This window comes from Leucoraja erinacea, chromosome 10, assembly GCF_028641065.1.
Source record: "Leucoraja erinacea ecotype New England chromosome 10, Leri_hhj_1, whole genome shotgun sequence".
In the NCBI taxonomy this organism is placed as follows: Eukaryota; Metazoa; Chordata; class Chondrichthyes; order Rajiformes; family Rajidae; genus Leucoraja; species Leucoraja erinaceus.
Window position 1 is genome coordinate 6,934,513 of NC_073386.1, and position 19,716 is coordinate 6,954,228.

The 19,716-nt window shown below is 42.2% G+C and overlaps 1 protein-coding gene across 4 annotated transcripts in view; it reads left to right on the plus strand.

Annotated features, from left to right (window-relative positions):
- The window catches only part of LOC129700736 (DBIRD complex subunit ZNF326-like), a 42,308-nt gene extending 22,960 nt beyond the window's left edge, over positions 1–19,348 (plus strand). For 3 of the 4 annotated variants that reach the window (XM_055641368.1, XM_055641370.1, XM_055641372.1), the window contains 12 exons: positions 2,742–2,841; positions 3,802–3,932; positions 4,821–4,916; positions 6,871–7,060; positions 8,869–8,906; positions 10,164–10,266; positions 10,347–10,461; positions 11,740–11,887; positions 13,634–13,721; positions 14,657–14,787; positions 16,253–16,348; positions 18,331–19,348. In XM_055641368.1, coding sequence (XP_055497343.1) covers positions 2,742–2,841; positions 3,802–3,932; positions 4,821–4,916; positions 6,871–7,060; positions 8,869–8,906; positions 10,164–10,266; positions 10,347–10,461; positions 11,740–11,887; positions 13,634–13,721; positions 14,657–14,787; positions 16,253–16,348; positions 18,331–18,714 — 1,620 coding nt within the window. In that variant the 3' untranslated portion in view covers positions 18,715–19,348. The remainder of the gene's footprint in view (positions 1–2,741; positions 2,842–3,801; positions 3,933–4,820; positions 4,917–6,870; positions 7,061–8,868; positions 8,907–10,163; positions 10,267–10,346; positions 10,462–11,739; positions 11,888–13,633; positions 13,722–14,656; positions 14,788–16,252; positions 16,349–18,330) is intronic. The other variant, XM_055641369.1, reaches the window with a different exon arrangement.
- Positions 19,349–19,716: the final 368 nt, after the last annotated feature.

Below are 19,716 nucleotides of genomic sequence, written 5' to 3' on the forward strand. Positions count from 1 at the left end.
TTTCATAATATTGACTGGATCTGCAATGGTTTACAAATGACCTAGATGGGATGGAATTTATTAAATGTGTCCAAGAAAACTTCTTTGAGGGCACAATACAGAACCTCCAGGGGAACAAGGTAGGACAAGTGACTGAAGTATCAGTGGTGGAGCAGTTTAGGACAAGTGACCATTATTCTATTCGATTTTAATAGGTACTAGACCAATTGGGACCCGTTGGGTACCGTCCCCTCAACGCACGGTTGCGGTGGTGGGGGGGGTGGCCTGCGACGCCGTTTACTGTCAGGGCGTCGTTGTTTTGAGCAGATGTGATTATACTCACACTCACACATCCAAGATCAGACTTTTAATAGTTATATGATATGATGGAGAAGGATAGGGGAGGCTTACGTTAAGGTGCAAAATTTGGGCAAAGCCTATTTTGGAGGCATTAGGTGGGGACTTGTAGTGGCTGATTTGGAGAGTCTGTTTGCAGGTAAGGGGATGATGGCAAGTGGGAGGCTTTCAAAAGTGAGATAGTGTGAGTAATGGGGCGGCACAAGGAAAGGCTGAATAGACTGCCTTTGCTTAGATCATAAGAGGTGACCTTAATGAAGTGTACAGCATCATAACTGGCATGCTCTCAGCCTTTTTCCCAGGCTACAGGATTCTACAACTTAAGAGGGCTTGGGCTTAAGGTGAGGGGGGAGAGATGGACAATGGACCTCGGGTGCAATGAGCTGCCAGAGGAGCAGTAATTAAAAGTGCAAAAATGCATTTGGACAGATGCATTGATTGGAAGGTTGGAGGTATCTTGGTTGGCATGGGCTAGTTGGGACAAAGGGCCTGTCTCCATGCTCTGGCTGTATATCCCAAAACACTTCATGGCCAAAAATTGTAGGGGGAAATAGCAGGAGATAATTAAAGTTTTTTTGTGGCCTCTTGCTGATTTAAATGGTGATCCGTTATATATCCACTTAGACAGGAGATTAAAGCCTCGACTACAAAATGCCACACCTGATGGTGCTGTTCTCTGAAGTGGCCAAATGAATAGTATGCTTATTTCTCAGAAACCATAACTTGGTCATGAATAATACTATTCTCATAGCTGCCACCTACGATAACACAACAAAATAGACATAAACTTAGCAAATTATCAAAAACATTTAAAATTGCATCCCAAGGTTCAGCAAAGTTGCAGCTTTTGTTTATTGTTCTGGTCCATAAAACCCATGGAATGCATGCATTAAATATTGTGTTCTTTGTGCACCTACATTATTCATCCAATGTGTTCTTCCTATAAAATGGTGTTTCTTTTGGGAGGTGTAATTTGTTACTGACAGCCCTGTTCAGTGGTTGTACTTGCATTTCGTTGTCTCTGTACTGTACACTGACAATGACAATTAAAATTGAATCTGAATCTGAATCTGATCTGTACTCTGCTGCGAAGGCCCATGCACTGCTTGAATACCGAGCAGTGTAATTAAGTATTTTTAATTTCTCAGCTTATTATGGTAATCAGTGTAGACGAGCTCCAGCCTATGGCATTCATTCCCTCATGCTCAACAGCTCTGGTTTACTGTGCAAATTCAGCCTGACTGTAATTGGACTATTGATATTCTGTTGCAGGGGTTTAACGCAAATTGCAGAGCACATTCTCTTGAATATGTTTATTTGCACACAATCTTTGTTTGTTTTTTTTAAATCATGTTGTTTTCTACCTTCAAGGGAACTAACCCTCCACTGAATAGTTTGACTTGCCCAGTGATGTGAATTACTTAAGTAGTTTACATTAATATGTACAATGGGAAAGAGAGAATTGCTAATTATACAGCTTTAGTGATTACTGCTTCTTAGAAATTATATGGCAGTAGTGTAATTATGGAATTGGAATGAATTGTAAAGTACCCTGTATGAAATTACTTACATTTGGATAATTACACAAAAATGTTCAGACCATTTGGATGCTTTAGGGAAGATGACTGAGGAAAAATGTTTTGACCAAAATTGCAGCGGCTTACTCTGCGATTACTCTGTGATCAGTTCAATTGATTTACAGAGCGGCATAATGGCATAGCGGTAGGGCTACTACTTTACAGCGCCAGAAACCCGGGTTCAATCCTGACTACGGGTCTGTGCGGTGTTTGGGGTCTGTCCTTCCCTGACCTACCTGGGTTTGCTCCGAGATCTTCGGTTTCTTCTCACACTCCTGAAGACATACAGGTTTGTAGGTTAATTGGTTTGGTATCAGTGTAAAATTATCCCTAATGTGTGTCGGGTAGTGTTAATGTACTGGTTGGTGGTTGGTGCGGACTCGGTGGGCCGAAGTGCATTTTTCCGCTCTGTATCTCTAAACTAAACTAAAATACATGGTTAACGTATATGAGATCTAGGTTTTGTACCGGAAGGACATCTAGCAGCAGCACAGCACTAATACTAGTAGACACAAAATGCTGGAGTAACTCAGCGAGACAGGCAGCATCTCTGGATAGAAGGAATTGGTGACGTTTCAGGTTGTGACACTTCTTCAGACCTGGTACTTCTACTCATTTAGCAGCCCCACATTAGCCAACCATGAAGTGTAAACTGCACATTGTGTTTGAATCCATATTGCCTTCTGGATGCAAGTGTACCGCCATCTGATTTCACCTAGCCTCTTAACTCGTATTGTTGGCTATTTATCATTTTCTTGGCTAACTTCAAGTTTGCTGTCATAATCCTTTAATAAAAACTGATCGACTTTTTTCAATAATTTCATTTAGGCATCCATGGTATACAAATGTAAGAAAAGTGCAGCTCGTAAACAACTAAAGCAGGAACTAATGGATCTAGCCCAAAGTCTTCCAAAGGATGTTTTAACGGGTAAACTATTTATTGGCTCCTTTGTGGTTCAGCACATGGAATTCTGTTTACTGTGTGGAGTGACACCCAGTAATTGGCATCAGTGGTCAGCTACTAACACTTTATGGTGCACTTTCACATACCTTAGAGATGTTCTAATGAATAAACTGTAGTCACAGGTCTGATCACTCGAGATTTGGACCACCAGTTATATTCTTCCCCCATACTCATGCCCATCTGGTATTGACATGTAGATGGTAGATCACAGGATTTTTGGATCATTGAGGCATCATTTATTTTGCTTGATCAGCTTACAACCCAGCGGTATGAACTTTGATTTCAAGCAACCATTCCCTCCCCCGCCTGCAACAACCTGCTGCCGTACAATTCTCAGAGAAGATGAGATCCATGTTCTACTCCGAGCGATGACGACGGTACAGAATTGCACAACAGTTACTAGCTTTCCTACGCTGCACTCGACTGCTGGTTCCAAACATCCAAGTCACACACCATCCTGTGTATGATCTCCGTTCATTTGTAGTTTGCAGAACTGTGGTGCAGTGGTATAGTTGCTGCCTTACAGCCCCAGAGGCCCGGGTTCGATCCCATCTACGAGGGCAGTCAGTACAGAGATTGTACCTTCTCCCCGTGACCTTGTGGGTTTTATTTTTTGATCTTCTGTTTTCTCCCGCACTCCAAAGAGATACTGGTTTGTCGGTTAATTGCTTTGGTATAATTCTAAAATTGTTCCTAGTGTGTGTTAATGTGTGAGGATCGGCGGTCGGTCGCGGAAGGCCAGTTTCCACGCTGTATACTAAACAAAAACTTCATATCCACACCTCCTTTGTGGAAATATTTTTACTTGGAAAATTGCAGTTGCGCAAGTTAGCAAAAATATTAATAATGTCATTTTGAATTTGTGTCCTAACTGAATTTTTTTCAGCATTTATTGATTTATTAATATGGATTTTGTCTTTTTAGGAGTTTCTTCAGATGATCATATGAAAAAGGTTGAAGCCGTTCATTGTGATGTCTGCCACACCTATATTCCCTTCCAGTTTAATTCTGTACATCTACATTTGACCTCCAATGTACATATCAATAGAAAGAAGGTATGAAAGTTTCCCTTCCATAAAGAAAGTTTTGCTGTATATTTGTGCCGATCCTAAGGTTTCTAAAACACGATTGTGTAAATATTTTACATTTTATTTTATATTATCCAGGTCAAGTAAACTGATTAGGCTAGTTAATGAATGTTGCATGGAATGTAATACATTAAGCCCTCATTATTACGGACCATAGGGGGCGGCATGCGCAGCCAGTGGTTGGGCAGACAGTGCCAGCTGTGGGTGGCGTGGAGAGCCGAGGCTGTAAGCGGCTGGGTTGAGGGTGCGAGTTGGGCATGGTGTGACTGGGTAGCACGCAACACGCAACTTTTCACTGTACCTCGGTACAAGTGACAATAAATTAAGCTAAACTGAACGGGATTTAGGTGGGGGGGGGGGATTGAGTGCAAGCAGGGGGCAAGGTGGCATCAGCCGCTGTCGGTAGATCCTTATGTTAACGGACCTCTTTGTGATGGATAACCAAAATCCATCACCAAGAGGTCCGTTAAAACAAGGACTTGCTGTATACTAGTTTTAAGAAGAGGTGAATGAGATCTTAATGTTGCTTGGGGGAAACAACTGTGGATGGTGATATAAGCGCGACTTGGGTGGTTGGTGAGAGAGCTTATAAATGACAGCTGAGGAGTTTTTAAAGGCTGCTCTTTTAGGGTTAAGAAGCCGTAACAGTTGGTAGAGTCTGGTCTGAAACACAAATAAGGTTTTATTTATATAGAACCTACTTAAATGTTAATATTTAAGAAGCTGGAATAAAGATGCTTTAACATGACATGTATTTCTAGGAATATGCAACTCCTGGGTTTTGGTTTTTTTCCCTCAGTGACTCAGTAGCTAATCTGTTTATTGCTTCTTACTGCTAATTTTTCTTTCTTTCAGACTTACAATGAACAGGTCAGATGGGATAGTCTCCTCACGGCCAATAGCATGCTGAACAACGCGACTGTAAAGGATCAACTTGATCTCTACTTAAAGGTAAGGCTTATAGGTAAGGTAGCCGGCTCTTGAGACAAAATATGAATATGTGGTAGATGATATCAGCAAAGTCTTTTATTTTCCATTCATATCTGCTCTGAACATTGTTGGAGGCTCTGCTTCCTTGAATTTGTAATTTTAAGTGGTCCCAATAATATTGGAGGCATAAGAGACTTAAGATGGTGGAAACTTGAGCAAATGGTTGGAGGAACTCAGCAGGTCGGGCAGCATCTGTGGAGGGAATGGATAGGCAATGTGGATTGGGACCCATCTCCAGAGTCTGAATAATGGTCCGAACCAGAAACCAGGCATGATATTGTCCCAATTTAAATTTGAATTCTGCTTTCCCCCCCCACCCCTATTTTTCAATTTTTTTGTGTCCGATTATTTGGCGTCCAATCAACCGCTGTCTCCAAAGGGAGTTGCGTCCAATCACTGACCAGTTTTCCTTACTGAAGCAGAAGATGGCTGCAGCCAAAATCACTTTTTTTGTTCTGTTTGCACACAGTGCCGGGCAGACACATTTCAGGTAACATTTTTGTAAAGATTTTTTAGCTGTTTGAAGTCTTTTGTTTCATGAAATATTTATCTTTTGGTGGTTATTTTACTGGTTATATGTTAGAAAAAATCTACACATTTGTTATGTAAACTATTAGAAAGCTTGGGAATCACTTTCAATTTATTGAAAATGCAGGAGCCCCCTGAACCCTCACTGGGGAGGCCTAACTGGCCTCCTGGACCCCCCTGGCCAATATTTCCTACTTTTTTTCTGGGGGTGAATATCATGCCTGCCTGAAACGTCACCTGTCCATTCCCTTCACTGATGTTGTCTGCCAAGCGGAATCCCTCCAGCAGATTTTGTTTATTTTGCCAATAATATTGAGTTAATTTTAAGATCTTGGCCTAGTAATGATAAAAATGGCCGAGTCAGACAACAATTATCTGCCAGAATTTAAATCTCTTTCATGGGCAGTGCAGCAGCAGTGTTTGACATTTGTTTGGGCTTTTTTGCCAAGAACCCTCATGGACAGACCAAAACAACTTGAAGGAATAGGCCCTTCAGTCCATAAACACTTGCAGAACTGGGTAAGGAAGCATGATAGCTGCCTGTGGCATTTCCCTCGATGCTTCTCTACGGTGAAACACGGAAACCAAATCTTCTTTGTTTGGAAAACTATTATTTCTTCCCAAGAGTGGCTGGATTGCATAATTATCCAAAAAGACATGGCTTTGTGGTTTTGCATGTGTGGAATTCGGCACCAGGGAAATGAAATGTTTGAGTGCATAGCTTTCAGTTGAGATGTGTAGGGCAGCTATTTGTACACTGAGTGTGGTGGAAGTCTGAAACACACTGCCAGGGAGTGGCAGTGGAGAGAGATATGTTAGTGGCATTTTGGGGAGGCACATGGAAATGGAGGGATGTGTTTCAGAGGAGATTAGTGTAACTTGGTATTGTGTTTGGCATAAATATTGTGGGCCAAAGGGCCCATTCCTGTGCTGTAGTTTGTCCTTGTCTGGCCCAGTCTATCTGTCTTTCTTATGCATGTGTATCCATCCACAATTGATACTACTGGTAGAAGCAGTTAAAAATGGTTTGTATTAAAATCAAATACTTGTAAATTTGTCGACGCCTTTGATGTGATGACTCTTTGCATACCTTGCATTTGCAAAACAAAGAATATAGAAACATAGAAAATAGATTCAGGAGTAGCTCATTTGGCCCTTCGAGCCAGCAGTGCCATTCAATATGATCATGGTTAATCATCCAAAATCAGTACCCCGTTCCTGCTTTCTCCCCATATCCCTTGATTCCGTTAACCCTAAGAGCTAAATCAAACTCTCTTGAATACATCACTGTGAATTGTCACATTTGACAATAAAGTATAATTCGTTCATTCATACATGTGGAGAGGATCTGATTACTATAATGTGGTGTTTTTCACTTTGTGCGTAGGGCGAGTACTCTTTTGAAAATCCTCAGGAGCAGCAACAATCGGAAGAGCAGGAACAGGATCCGGAGCACGAGGAGGAAGAGGAGGACAACGAGGAGGAAAATCAAGAAGAGGAGGAAAGGCAGGCGGATGAAGCAGATGATCAAGCACCGGAGCAAGAGGAAAACCAGGCGAAGATGGAGGACGTAACAGGTGATCCCTCTGACCAGTGAATTATCAGAATGAGAGTGTAGTTACTTATTTTCAAACTTGTAAACAATGCAGCAGTAATGAGAAAGATGCTTCCCCACTATCCTCAAAAGCATTGTTGTGATGGTTTTGTACGCCATGGCTGATAGTAATCGCAATGCTTTCTCAGCAGCCTATTAATGTTTTTTTTTTTGTTAAACAGAATAGTGATTAGTTTTCCATGAACAACCATGTATTAATGGAACAAATGTTCACTGAGTAATGTATTTAGTCAAAATTGAAACGAGTAAGAGTAAAAGGGAAAAGGTGTTTACAAATAGTCATTTAAGCTCTTAATTTAATGCATGTCTTTTAAAGAATTGTTTGTGTATTCGGTGTGTATGGTGTTTAGAACCGTGTGAATAACCTGCTTATTTGTTGCATGGTTTAGAAAGTCAAAGGAATGCTGCGATTTCTTTTGTTAAACATTTCCATTGTAATCATTTAGAATAGTTATTGCTATTGACTAATTCACATTAAAGGATTTTGCTTGTTCTCCCCATATTGTAAAAGTCAAAAGGTACACAAAAATGCTGGAGAAACTCAGCGGATGCAGCAGCATCTATGGAGCGAAGGAAATAGGCAACGTTTGGTCCGAAACTCTTCTTCAAACTGTAAAAGTCAAAGCCTGGCTCAGTCATCCATTCACTAATGTAAACCTGTGTGCGGTAGTGAGACTTTGTGTGCTATTAATGGGAATATAAATGTTTAGATTATGTAATTGTTGGATCGTGAACAAGTCTAATGTATTGGACTATGGACACTTGTTTAAGTGCACTTGTTAAAAATGGCGAAGATGTGTAAAAGTGTGACCTTCCATGTCTAAACAATTGAAGTGAGATGATGCGACTTGAAGGATGACAGACACAAAATGCTGTATTAACTCAGCAGGACAGGCAGCATCTCTAGATAGAAGGCATGGGTGACATGTCTGGTCGAGACCCTTGTTCAGACTTTGAAGGAGGGTCTCGACCCGAAATGTCACCCATCCGACCAGCAAATCTCCCCTTCCCGATTTACATGGGTGGTGGATTTTCTTAAAGGTCATCACTTCAGTACACTCCATTTTCACGACCAGTATTCCCAAGGTAAACAAGTAGCAGCCGTGTCCATGGTAACTAAACTCAACTACTGAAAAGAGGTTTAGACAATAGGTGCAGGAGTTGGCCTTTCGGCCCTTCGTGCCAGCAACGCCATTCATGGCTGATCATCCCCAATCCGTACCCCGTTCCTGCCTTCTCCCCATATCCCCTGAGTCCGCTATCTTTAATAGCTCTCTCGTGAAAGTATCCAGAGAACCGGCCTCCACCTCCCTCTGAGGCAGAGAGTTCAACAGACTCACAACTCTGAAAAAAAGTGTTTCCTTCTTAAACTGTGGACCCTGGTTCTGAACTCCCCCAACATCGGGAACATGTTTCCTGCCTCTATTTTATTTTTTTATTTTTAGTCCTGTTAAAAAACAAAATGTTAGTTGGGGGTATTTTATGTGGTGGGTGGGGGAGGGGAAGGGGGAAACTTTATTTCCTAGTCAGGGACATTTTTACCTGGGTCATTCTCTCTCCACCCCTGTCCTGCTGGGCAGAAGATACAAAAACTTGAAAGCACATACCAGATTTAAGAACAGCTTCCTCCTTGCTGTTATCAGAAACTTGAATGAATAACATGAATAGTTTTTTTAACTGTATATGTTGATAATAAGCCATACCAATTTGTTTTTGATGTGTATGGTAGTTGCAATTGTAGTAAATTGATGAATTTTCCTTTCATTTCAGCAGCTCAGACACCAAACCAAGCAACTGCAAGAAAGAAGGTATTGAAGACGCATATAGCAAGATCATTAAATGTAGAAGGCAGACAAAAATGCTGGAGAACCTCAGCGGGAGAGGCAGCATCTATGGAGCGAAGGATATAGACAACGTTTCGGGCCGAAACCCTTCTTCAGACTAATGTGATGTGATTGCTGCCTCACCCACTGAGTTTCTCCAGCATTTTTGTCTACCTTCGATTTTCCAGCATAACCATATAACAATTACAGCACGGAAACAGGCCATCTCGACCATTCTAGTCCGTGCCGAACACGTATTCTCCCCCTAGGCCCATATACGTGTGTTCAGACCATAACCCTCCATTCCTTTCCCGTCCATATAACTATCCAATTTTATTTTTAAATGATAAAAACGAACCTGCCTCCACCACCGTCACTGGAAGCTCATCCCACACAGCCACCAATCTCTGTCTATCCCTCTCATCATTTTAAAGACCTCTATCAAGTCCCCCCTTAACCTTCTGCGCTCCAAAGTATAAAGCCCTAACTTGTTCAACCTTTCTCTGTAACTTAGTTGCTGAAACCCAGGCAACATTCTAGTAAATCTCCTCTGTACTTTCTCTATTTTGTTGACATCCTTCCTATAATTAGGCAACCAAAATTGTACACCATACTCCAGAATTGGCCTCACCAATGCCTTGTACAATTTTAACATTACATCCCAACTTCTATACTCAATGCTCTGATTTATAAAGGCCAGCACACCAAAAGCTTTCTTTACCACCTTATCTACATGAGATTCCACTTTCAGGGAACTGTGCACAGTTATTCCCAGATCCCTCTGTTCACCTACATTCTTCAATTCCCTACCATTTACCATGTACGTCCTATTTTGATTTGTCCTGCCAAGATGTAGCACCTCACACTTATCAGCATTAAACTCCATCTACCATCTTTCAGCCCACTCTTCCAACTGGCATAAATCTCTCTGTAGACTTTGAAAATCTACTTCATTATCCGCAACCCCACCTATCTTAGTATTATCTGCATACTTACTAATCCAATTTACCACACCATTATCCAGATCATCGATGTACATCTGCAGTTCCTTCTTAATCATTAAATATAGATATTGCTTTAACCACATAAATATGTCTGATGGAGTCTATGATCAAGTGCTTATAAATTAACAGCAAATCATGCAGGACAAATCAAAAGCATTTGTTTTCCTATGATTATTTTTATAAGCGGTTTAGCATTTGGACACCAGTTCAATTTGAAGTTTTTAATTATTGCTTTTAGATGGCCGTATTAAGTACTAGCAAGGATCGGTTCCTGAAGGATAAAGATTTTACTAAAGATGCATATGATCCATATGCATATGAATGCTTTGATAAAATTGAAGGTATGTAACCTTTTTTTCCTCCTCATGTATGTACTTAATTTTCCCCATAATTCTTTTAAAAACATAAGTTCTCAATTAAGGTAAAACGAAGACTGATACTGGGTATGACGGGGGGAAATGGAGACAGGAAGCAAGAAGGGAAAAACAACGACGCAAGCACGAAAGGAAATCTGCGAAATATGGAGAGGATTACCAGTAAGTTTAAAATGCTACAGAACTAACTCGGCATCAGAACCTACTTACAAGTTAGATGCTATAAATTAAAAAAAAACATTGCATTGTAAGAGAAGATATACTTGGATTTAGAAGTTGCACTTTTGGAGATGTTAGGCAGTGGTGAAGGTTATCAAGAATTACTGTGGGGTCTTTATACACTGCAATGCTAAAAATTATATTCTGCACTCTATCTTCCCCTTCACTCTAACTATTGTACTTGAGTTTGACTCAATTTATATTTATAATCTGAACTTTTTTGATAGCACGCAAAACAAAAAGCTTTTCACTCTACCGAGGTACATATGGCGATAAAAACCTAAACCTAGGATCTAACAAAGGATTTTACCAGGACTCGAGGGACGGAGTTAGGGGAGAGGCTGGGCAGGCTAGAACTTTTTTACCCAGAGCATAGATTAACAGATGATATAGTCAAATTGTGAGGACATAGATAGGGTGACTGTATGGGGTCTTTTTCCCAGGCCAAAGGAATCGAGGACGAGAGGGCATATGTTTAAGGTGAGAGGGGAAAAAAGTTAATCAACATTTTGTGGCAATTTTCAAATGGAACAAGCTTAGATGGTCATTTTGGTCAGCAATGATTTAGAGGGATTGTTTCGGTACTCTTATGATACTGACTTGACTCGAGGCATATTATTGTAATTACATATACGGTCTTTTTTTTAAAGCTTGGAATTTGTCAATGAATGCACTTGGCAAAGAACGGAGTACTGAAGGGCCTGTCCCACTTGGGCGTCATTTGCGCGTCATTTACGCAACATCATTTACGCGTCACGACGCGCGCATGGTGCGCATTACGCGTGCGTGGTGACGCGCGGTTGTGCGCGGCGCCCCAGGATTTTGGGATGTACAAAATCTTTGCGCGCCATCTGGGTGATGCAAATGACGCCCAAGCGGGACAGGCCCTTTAGGTCACGAGGGGCTATGTTTGCACACTTACAGGCAGAATCTTTTTAGCTGTCCTTTCTATTTGACTGATATATCATTATTCTGCACTATATTTTACTACTGCATTTTACAATAAACTAATTTGGCACGTGCTGTTCTTTTGGATTTCCAGAAATGTAGTGAGCTTGTAGAGCTAGATTTGGGCAAGGTGCTACCTGAAAAGTGCAAGAATCTACTGAGGAATGGGAAGTGGAAACCTCCTCCCCTTTCCTTTTTCAAATAGAATTGTAACCAATTATTTTGGGGATTTGGAAATATTTTGTGAGATGTGCAATTTACTTTTTGTTGTAGGAATGCGTTTTCGTGCTCCCTTTGTAAGTTTCGAACTACAGAGCAAGAGGAGATCGAAGCTCATCTGGAAACTCCTATCCATAAAGAAATACTCAAGTTCATTGGAAAAAACATTCAGTTTGGAAAAGGAGCTGCGGATTTTCTTCATGTAGGTTGTTCCTCTTTGAGAGTGATTATGGAGAAGTGAATTGTGAACTTTTTTTCAAATTTTGTGCTGCGTAGTTTGCTTCAATACTGCAACATTTAATGTCCTTGAATTCAGTATTCATATATTAGCGGTGGTTTTCTGATCCTACAAGAAATTAGTTTAACAAGTTGAGGTTCTGTGGAGTGACTTGATGTAGACCAGCACCAAAAGGCCACCGACAGATCTTTTAAAAAAAAATTTAAATCATGTTATTTGCTACCTTCAAGGGAACTAATCCTCCACTGAATAGTTTGAATTGCCCAGTGATGTGAATGACTTAAGTAGTTTACATTAATATGTACAATGGGAAAGAGAGAAATCGCTAATTATACAGCTTTAGTGATAACTGCTTCTTAGAAATTATATGGCAGTACAGGTGCACAACCTTTTATCCGGTGTTCCGGAAACCGAAAAACTCCGAAAACCGGCCATATTTTCCAGGATGTCGTCTGCACACCAAAGCTCTCGTTTGCCGCCAAACTTGACCCGAAACGACACATGGTCAACCCAGGTCTGTACTACTGTAGCGGCTGCCTCTTCCCCGGAGACCGGGGAGACACTTAAACATCTGTAAATCATTGCTTAAATGTTAGTCAGTTAGTTTGGAGGGCTTTTATGTGAAGGGGGGGTTGAAGGGGTAAACTTTAATTCTTAGTCCCCTACCTGGTCGGAGAGACGGGGAGCGGTCAATGCCTTACCGGGTCGCCATGCAGTAAGCTCCGCAGCGCTGTGGCCGGTGGGGCTGCGGGCGGCGCCGATTGTAGCTCTGACCCCGGCAACTCTACCCCTGGCTGCGAGGCGCTCCAAATCCAGCGCGGCCCGCGGCCGGACGCCCCCCACCCAGCTCCGCAAATGTTGGGAGTCGGCGGCGTCGCAGCGCTGGGATACCAGCGGGAAGCAGGCAATGCCTTACCGGGTCGCTGTGCGGTAAGCTCCAGGGCGCTGAGGCCGCCTTCTCCCAACGTTCGCGGAGCTGGGGTGGGGGGCGTCCGACCGGGGAGCGTCGCTGGATTTGGGGCGCCGCGCAGCCAGGGGTCGAGTTGCCGGGGTCGGAGCTCCAACCGGAGCCGCCCGCGGCCGGACAGAGCCCCCAGCTCCGCGATGTTGGGAGTCGCCGACCAGGTAGGGGACTAAGAATTAAAGTTTCCCCCTTCACCCACCCACCACATAAAATCCCTCCAAACTAACTGACTAACATTTATGCAATGATTTACAATGATTCCCCAGTCTCCGGGGAGGAGGCAGCCGCTCCAGACTTTTCAAGCCGCCCGCGCTACCTACCTAATCTACGCTGAAAATCTTCCATTCGGAAATCCGAAAATGTCCGAAATCCGACAAGTGTCTGGTCCCAAGGCTTTCGGATAAAAGGTTGTGCACCTGTAGTGTAATTATGGAATTGGAATGATTTGTAAAATACCCTGTATGAAATTACTTGCATTTGGATAATTACACAAAAATGTTCAGACCATTTGGACGCTTTAGGGAAGATGACTAAGGAAAAATGTTTTAACCAAAATTGCAGCGGCTTACTCTGCACATTGTGTTTGAATCCATATTTCCTTCTGGATGCTAGTGTACTACCATCTGATTTCACGTAACCTCTTAACTCATATTGGTGGCTATTTATCATTTTCTTGGCTAACTTCAAGTTTGCTGTCATAATCCTTTAATAAAAACTGATCGACTTTTTTCAATAATTTCATTTAGGCATCCATGGTAAACAAAAATAAGAAAATTGCTGTTCGTAAACAATTCGAGCCGCAGGCCCAAAAGTTTTCAACGGATGTTTTAATGGGTAAATATTTATTGGCTCCTTTGTGGTTCAGCACATGGAATTCTGTTTACTGTGTGGAGTGACACCCAGTAATTGGCATCAGTGGTCAGCTACTAACACTTTGTGGTGCACTTTCACATACCTTAGAGATGTTCCAATGAATAAACTGTAGTCACAGGTCTGATCACTCGAGATTTGGACCACCAGTTATATTCTTCCCCCATCTGGTATTGACATGTAGATGGTAGATCACAGGATTTTTGGATCATTGAGGAATCTTTTATTTTGCTTGATCAGCTTACAACCCAGCGGTATGAACTTTGATTTCAAGTAACCCTTCCCTCCCCCACCTGCAACAACCTGCTGCCGTACAATTCTCAGAGAAGATGAGATCTATGTTCTACTCCGAATGATGAAGACGGTACAGAATTGCACAACAGTTACTAGCTTTCCTAAGCTGCACTCGACTGCTGGCTCCAAACATCCAAGTCACACACGATGCTGTGTATGATCTCTGTTCATTTGTAGTTTGCAGAACAATGGCACGGTGGCGTAGTGGTATAGTTGCTGCCTTACAGCCCCAAAGGCCCGGGTTCGATCCCAACTACGGGGGCTGTGACCTCGTGGGTTTTATTTTTTGATTCTCTGTTTTCTCCCGCACTCCAAAGATTTGTTGGTTAATTGCTTTGGTGCAATTTTAAAATTGTTCCTAGTGTGTGTTAATGTGTGAGGATCGGCGGTCGGTTGCGGAGGGCCAGTTTCCACGCTGTATCTCTAAACGACGCTAAACTTCATATCCACACCTCCTTTGTGGAAATATTTTTATTTGAAAAATTGCAGTTGCGCAAGAGGTTTATAATTGGAAATAATATTAATAATGTCATTTTGAATTTGTGTCCTAATTGAACTTTTTTTCAGCATTTATTGATTTATTAATATGGATTTTGGCTTTTTAGGAGTTTCTTTAAATGATCATATGAAAAAGATTGAAGCCGTACAATGTGATGTCTGCAACACCCTTATTTCCTTCCTGTTTCATCCTATACAACAGCATTTGAAGTCCAATGAACATACCAGTAGCAAGAAGGTATGAAAGTTTCCCTTCCATAAAGGGTAGACTGGCTAGCACGCAACACGCAACTTTTCACTGTACCTCGGTACACGTGACAATAAATTAAGCTAAACTGAACGGGATGGTGGGTGGGGGGGGGGAGAAGAAAGGGAAAAAGGAGGAGAAGGTGCCCGAGGGCTGAGGGAGAGATAGGAAGGGGAGGAGACAGCAAGGGCTAACAAAATTGGGAGAATTCAATGTTCATGCCCCCAGGATGCAGACTCCCCAAGCGGAATATGAGGTGCTGTTCCTCCAATTTTACTAGAATGTTGCCTGGGTTTCAGCAACTAAGTTACAGAGAAAGGTTGAACAAGTTAGGGCTTTATTCTTTGGAGCGCAGAAGGTTAAGGGGGGACCTGATAGAGGTCTTTAAAATGATGAGAGGGATAGACAGAGTTGATGTGGACAAGCTTTTCCCTTTGAGAATAGGGAAGATTCAAACAAGAGGACATGACCTCAGAATTAAGGGACAGAAGTTTAGGGGTAATATGAGGGGGAACTTCTTTACGCAGAGAGTGGTGGCGGTGTGGAATGAGCTCCCAGTGGAAGTGGTGGAGGCAGGTTCATTGGTATCATTTAAAAATAAATTGGATAGGCATATGGATGAGAAGGGAATGGAGGGTTATGGTACGAGTGCAGGCAGGTGGGACTAAGGGGAAAAAAATTTGTTCGGCATGGACTTGTAGGGCCGAGATGGCCTGTTTCCGTGCTGTAATTGTTATATGGTTATCATTTCCGGTGGTGCTCACTCTGGCCATGGAGGAGACCCATGACAGAGAGGTCGGATAGGGAATGGGAGGGGGAGTTGAAGTGCTGAGCCACCGGGAGGTCAGGTTGGTTATTGCGGACCGAGCTGAGGTGTTCGGCGAAACGATCGCCAAGCCTCCGCTTGGCCTAACCGATTTAGATTAGCTGACATCTAGAGCAGCGGATGCAATAAGATGGGGTTGGAGGAGATGTAGGTGAACCTCTGTCGCACCTGGAACGACTGCTTGGGTCCTTGAAAGGAGTCGAGGGGGGAGGTAAAGCAATAAGTATAGCATCTCTTGCGGTTGAAAGGGAAAATGGCCGTGGAGGGGGTGGTACGGGAAGAATTGATGGGAGTTATGGAGGGAGCGATCTTTGCGGAAAGCAGACATGGGGGGGGATATGGAAAGATGTGGCGAGTGGTGGGGTCACGTTGGAGGTGGCGAAACTGACGAAGGATTACTTGTATGTGACGGCTAGTGGGGTGAAAGGTGAGGACTAGGGGGACTCTGCCCTTGTTGCGAGTGGGGGGGGATGGGGAGAGAGAGCAGTGTTACGGGGTATGGAAGAGACGCTGGTGCGAGCCTCATTTATGGTGGGGGAGGGGAACCCCCGTTCCCTGAAGAATGAGGACATTTCAGATGCCATGGTGTGGAATACCACACTTTAAGTAGCTAATTTTTCTTTCTTTCAGAATTACCATGACCATGTCCTATGGGAGGGTCTCCTCGCAGCCAAAAGCATACTGAACAACCCGAACATAAAGGCTCAACTTGATCTCTACATAAAGGTAAGGCTTATAGGTACGGTTTAATAAGTAGCAGACTCTTGAGACAAAATATTAAAATCTGTACCTTTTATTGTATGTGGTAGATGATATCAGCAATGTCTTTTATTTTCCATTCATATCTGCTCTGAAACTTGTTGGTGACTCTGCTTCCTTGAATTAGTAATTGTAAGTGGTCCCAATAATATTGGAGGCATAAGAGACTTAACATGGTGGAAACTTGAGCAAATGGTTGGAGGAACTCAGCAGGTCGGGCAGCATCTGTGGAGAGAATGGATAGGCAATGTGAATTGGATCCCATCTCCAGAGTCTGAATAATGGTCCGAACCTGAAACCAGGCATGATATTGTCCCAATTTAAATGGGATTTCTGCTTTTTTTCACTTTTCCCCTATTTTTCAATTTTTTGTGCCCGATTATTTGGCGGCCAATCAACCGCTGTCTCCAAGGGAGTTGCGTCCAATCACTGACCAGTTTCCCTAACTGAAGCAGAAGGTGGCTGCAGCCAAAATCACTTTTTATGTTCTGTTTGCACACAGTGCTAGGCAGACGCATTTCAGGTAACATTTTTTGTGAAGATTTTTTTAGCTGTTTGAAGTCTTTTGTCTCATGAAATATTTATCTTTTGGAGGCTATTTTACTGGTTATGTGTTAGAAAAATTCTACGCTTTTGTTATGTAAACTAGCAGAAAGCTTTTGAATCCTGGACTCCCCGGTCAATATTTCCTACTTTTTTTCTGGAGGTGAATAAATATCATGCTGGCCTGAAACGTCACCTGTCCATTCCCTTCACTGATGTTGTCTGACAAGCGGAATCCCTCCAGCAGATTTTGTTTATTTTCCCAATAATATTGAGTTAATTTTAAAATCTTGGCCTAGTGATGATAAAAAAGGGCAATTTACGAGTCAGACTACTGTCCCCAAGAATGTTTTTCTTGTCCCTTTTGATGGTCAAAATAAAGTATACTGGTTCACTTTTGGTAAAAGTCCACATTTATCTGCCAGAATTTAAATCTCTTTCATGGGCAGTGCAGCAGCAGTGATTGGCATTTGTTTGGGCTTTTTTTGCCAAGAACTCTCATGGACAGACCAAAACAACTTGAAGGAATAGGCCCTTCAGTCCATAAACACTTGCAGAACTGGGTAAGGAAGCATGATAGCTGCCTGTTGCATTTCCCTCGATGCTTCTCTACAGTGAAACACGGAAACCAAATCTTCTTTGTTTGGAAAACTATTATTTCTTCCCAAGAGTGGCTGGATTGCATAATTATCCAAAAAGACATGGCTTTGTGTTTTTGCACGTGTGGGATTCGGCACCAGGGAAATGAAATGTTTGAGGGCATAGCTTTCAGTTGAGATGTGCAGGGCAGATCTGAGTGTGGTGGAAGTCTGAAACACACTGCCAGCGGGTGGCAGTGGAGAGAGATATGTTGGTGGCATTTTGGAGAGGCACATGGAAATGGAGGAATGTCTTTCAGAGGAGATTAGTGTAACTTGGTATTGTGTTTGGCATGGGCATTGTGGGCCAAAGGGCCCATTCCTGTGCTGTAGTTTGTCCTTGTCTGGCCCAGTCTATCTTTTGCATGTGTATCCATCCACAATTGATACTACTGGTCGAAGCAGTTAAAAATGGTTTGTGTTAAAATCAAATACTTATAAATTTGTCAGCACCCTTTATGTGATGACTCTTTGCATACCTTGCGTTTGCAAAACAAAGAATATAGAAACATAGAAAATAGGTGCAGGAGTAGCCCATTTGGCATTTCGAGCCAGCACTACCATTCAATATGATCATGGTTGATCATCCAAAATCAATACCCCGTTCCTGCTTTCTCCCCATATCCCTTGATTCCATTAGCCCAAAGAGCTAAATCAAACTTTCTCTTGAATACATCACTGTGACAATAAAGTATCATTCATTTATTCATTCATACATGTGGAGAGGATCTGATTACTATAATGTGGTGTTTTTCACATTGTGCATAGGGCGAGAACCCTTTTGAAAATCCTCAGGAACTGCAACAGCAGGAGCAGCAACAATCGGAAGAGCTGGAACAGGAGTCGGAGCACGAAGAGGAAGAGGAGGGCAAAGAGGAGGGCATCGAGGAGGGCATTGAGGAGGGCATTGAGGAGAAAAATCAAGGAGAGGAGGAAAATCAAGAAGGGGAGGAAAACCAAGACGGGGAGGAAAACCAAGAAGGGGAGGAAAACCAAGAAGGGGAGGAAAATCAAGGAAAGGAGGAAAATCAAGAAGGGGAGGAAAATCAAGAAGAGGAAAGGCAGGCGGATGAAGCAGATGATCAAGCATTGGAGCAAGAGGAAAAACAGGTGAAGATGGAGGATGTAACAAGTGAGCCTGCTGACAAGTAATGCTATCAGAATGAGAGTGTAGTTACTTATTTTCAAACTTGTAAACAATGCAGCAGTAATGAGAAAGATGCTTCCCCGCTATCCTCAAAAGCATTGTTGTGATGGTTTTGTACGCCATGGCTGATAGTAATCGCAATGCTTTCTCAGCGGCCTATTAATGTGTTTTTTTTTGTTAAACAGAATAGTGATTAGTTTTCCTTGAACAACCATGTATTAATGGGACAAATGTTCACTGAGTAATGTATTTGGTCAAAGTTGAAAAGAGTAAGAGCAAAGGTAAAGGTGTTTTAAAACTAGTCTGTTGAGCTCTTAAATGTGGAACAATATTCATTTATGTCTTTTAAAAAATTGTTTATGTATTCGGTGTGTATGGTGTTTAGAACCTTGTGAATAACCTGCTTATTTGTTGCATAGTTTAGAAAGGCAAAGAAATGCTGCCATTTCTTTTGTTAAACATTTCCACTGTAATCATTTAGAATAGTTATTGCTATTGACTAATTCACATTAAAGGATTTTGCTTGTTCTCCCCATATTATAAAAGTCAAAGCAGTCATCCATTCACTAATGTAAACCTGTGTGCGATAGTGAGACTTTGTGTGCTATTAATGGGAATAAAAATGATTAGATTATGTAATTGTTGGATTGTGAACAAGTCTAATGTATTGGACTGTGGCCACTTGTTTAAGTGCACTTGTTAAAAATGGCAAAGATGTGTAAAGGTGTGACCTTCCATGCCTAAACAATTGAAGTGAGATGATGTGACTTGAAGGATGACAGACACAAAATGCTGGAGTAACAGCAGGACAGGCAGCATCTCTGGATAGAAGGAATGGGCGGCGTGTCTGGTCGAGACCCTTGTTCAGACTTTGAAGAAGGGTCTCGACCCGAAATGTCACCCATTCCTTCTATCCAGACATGCTGCCTGTTGCGCTGAGCTACTCCAGCATTTTGTGTCTGTCTTCGATTTAAACCAGCATCTGCAATTCCGTGGAATGGAAGTGT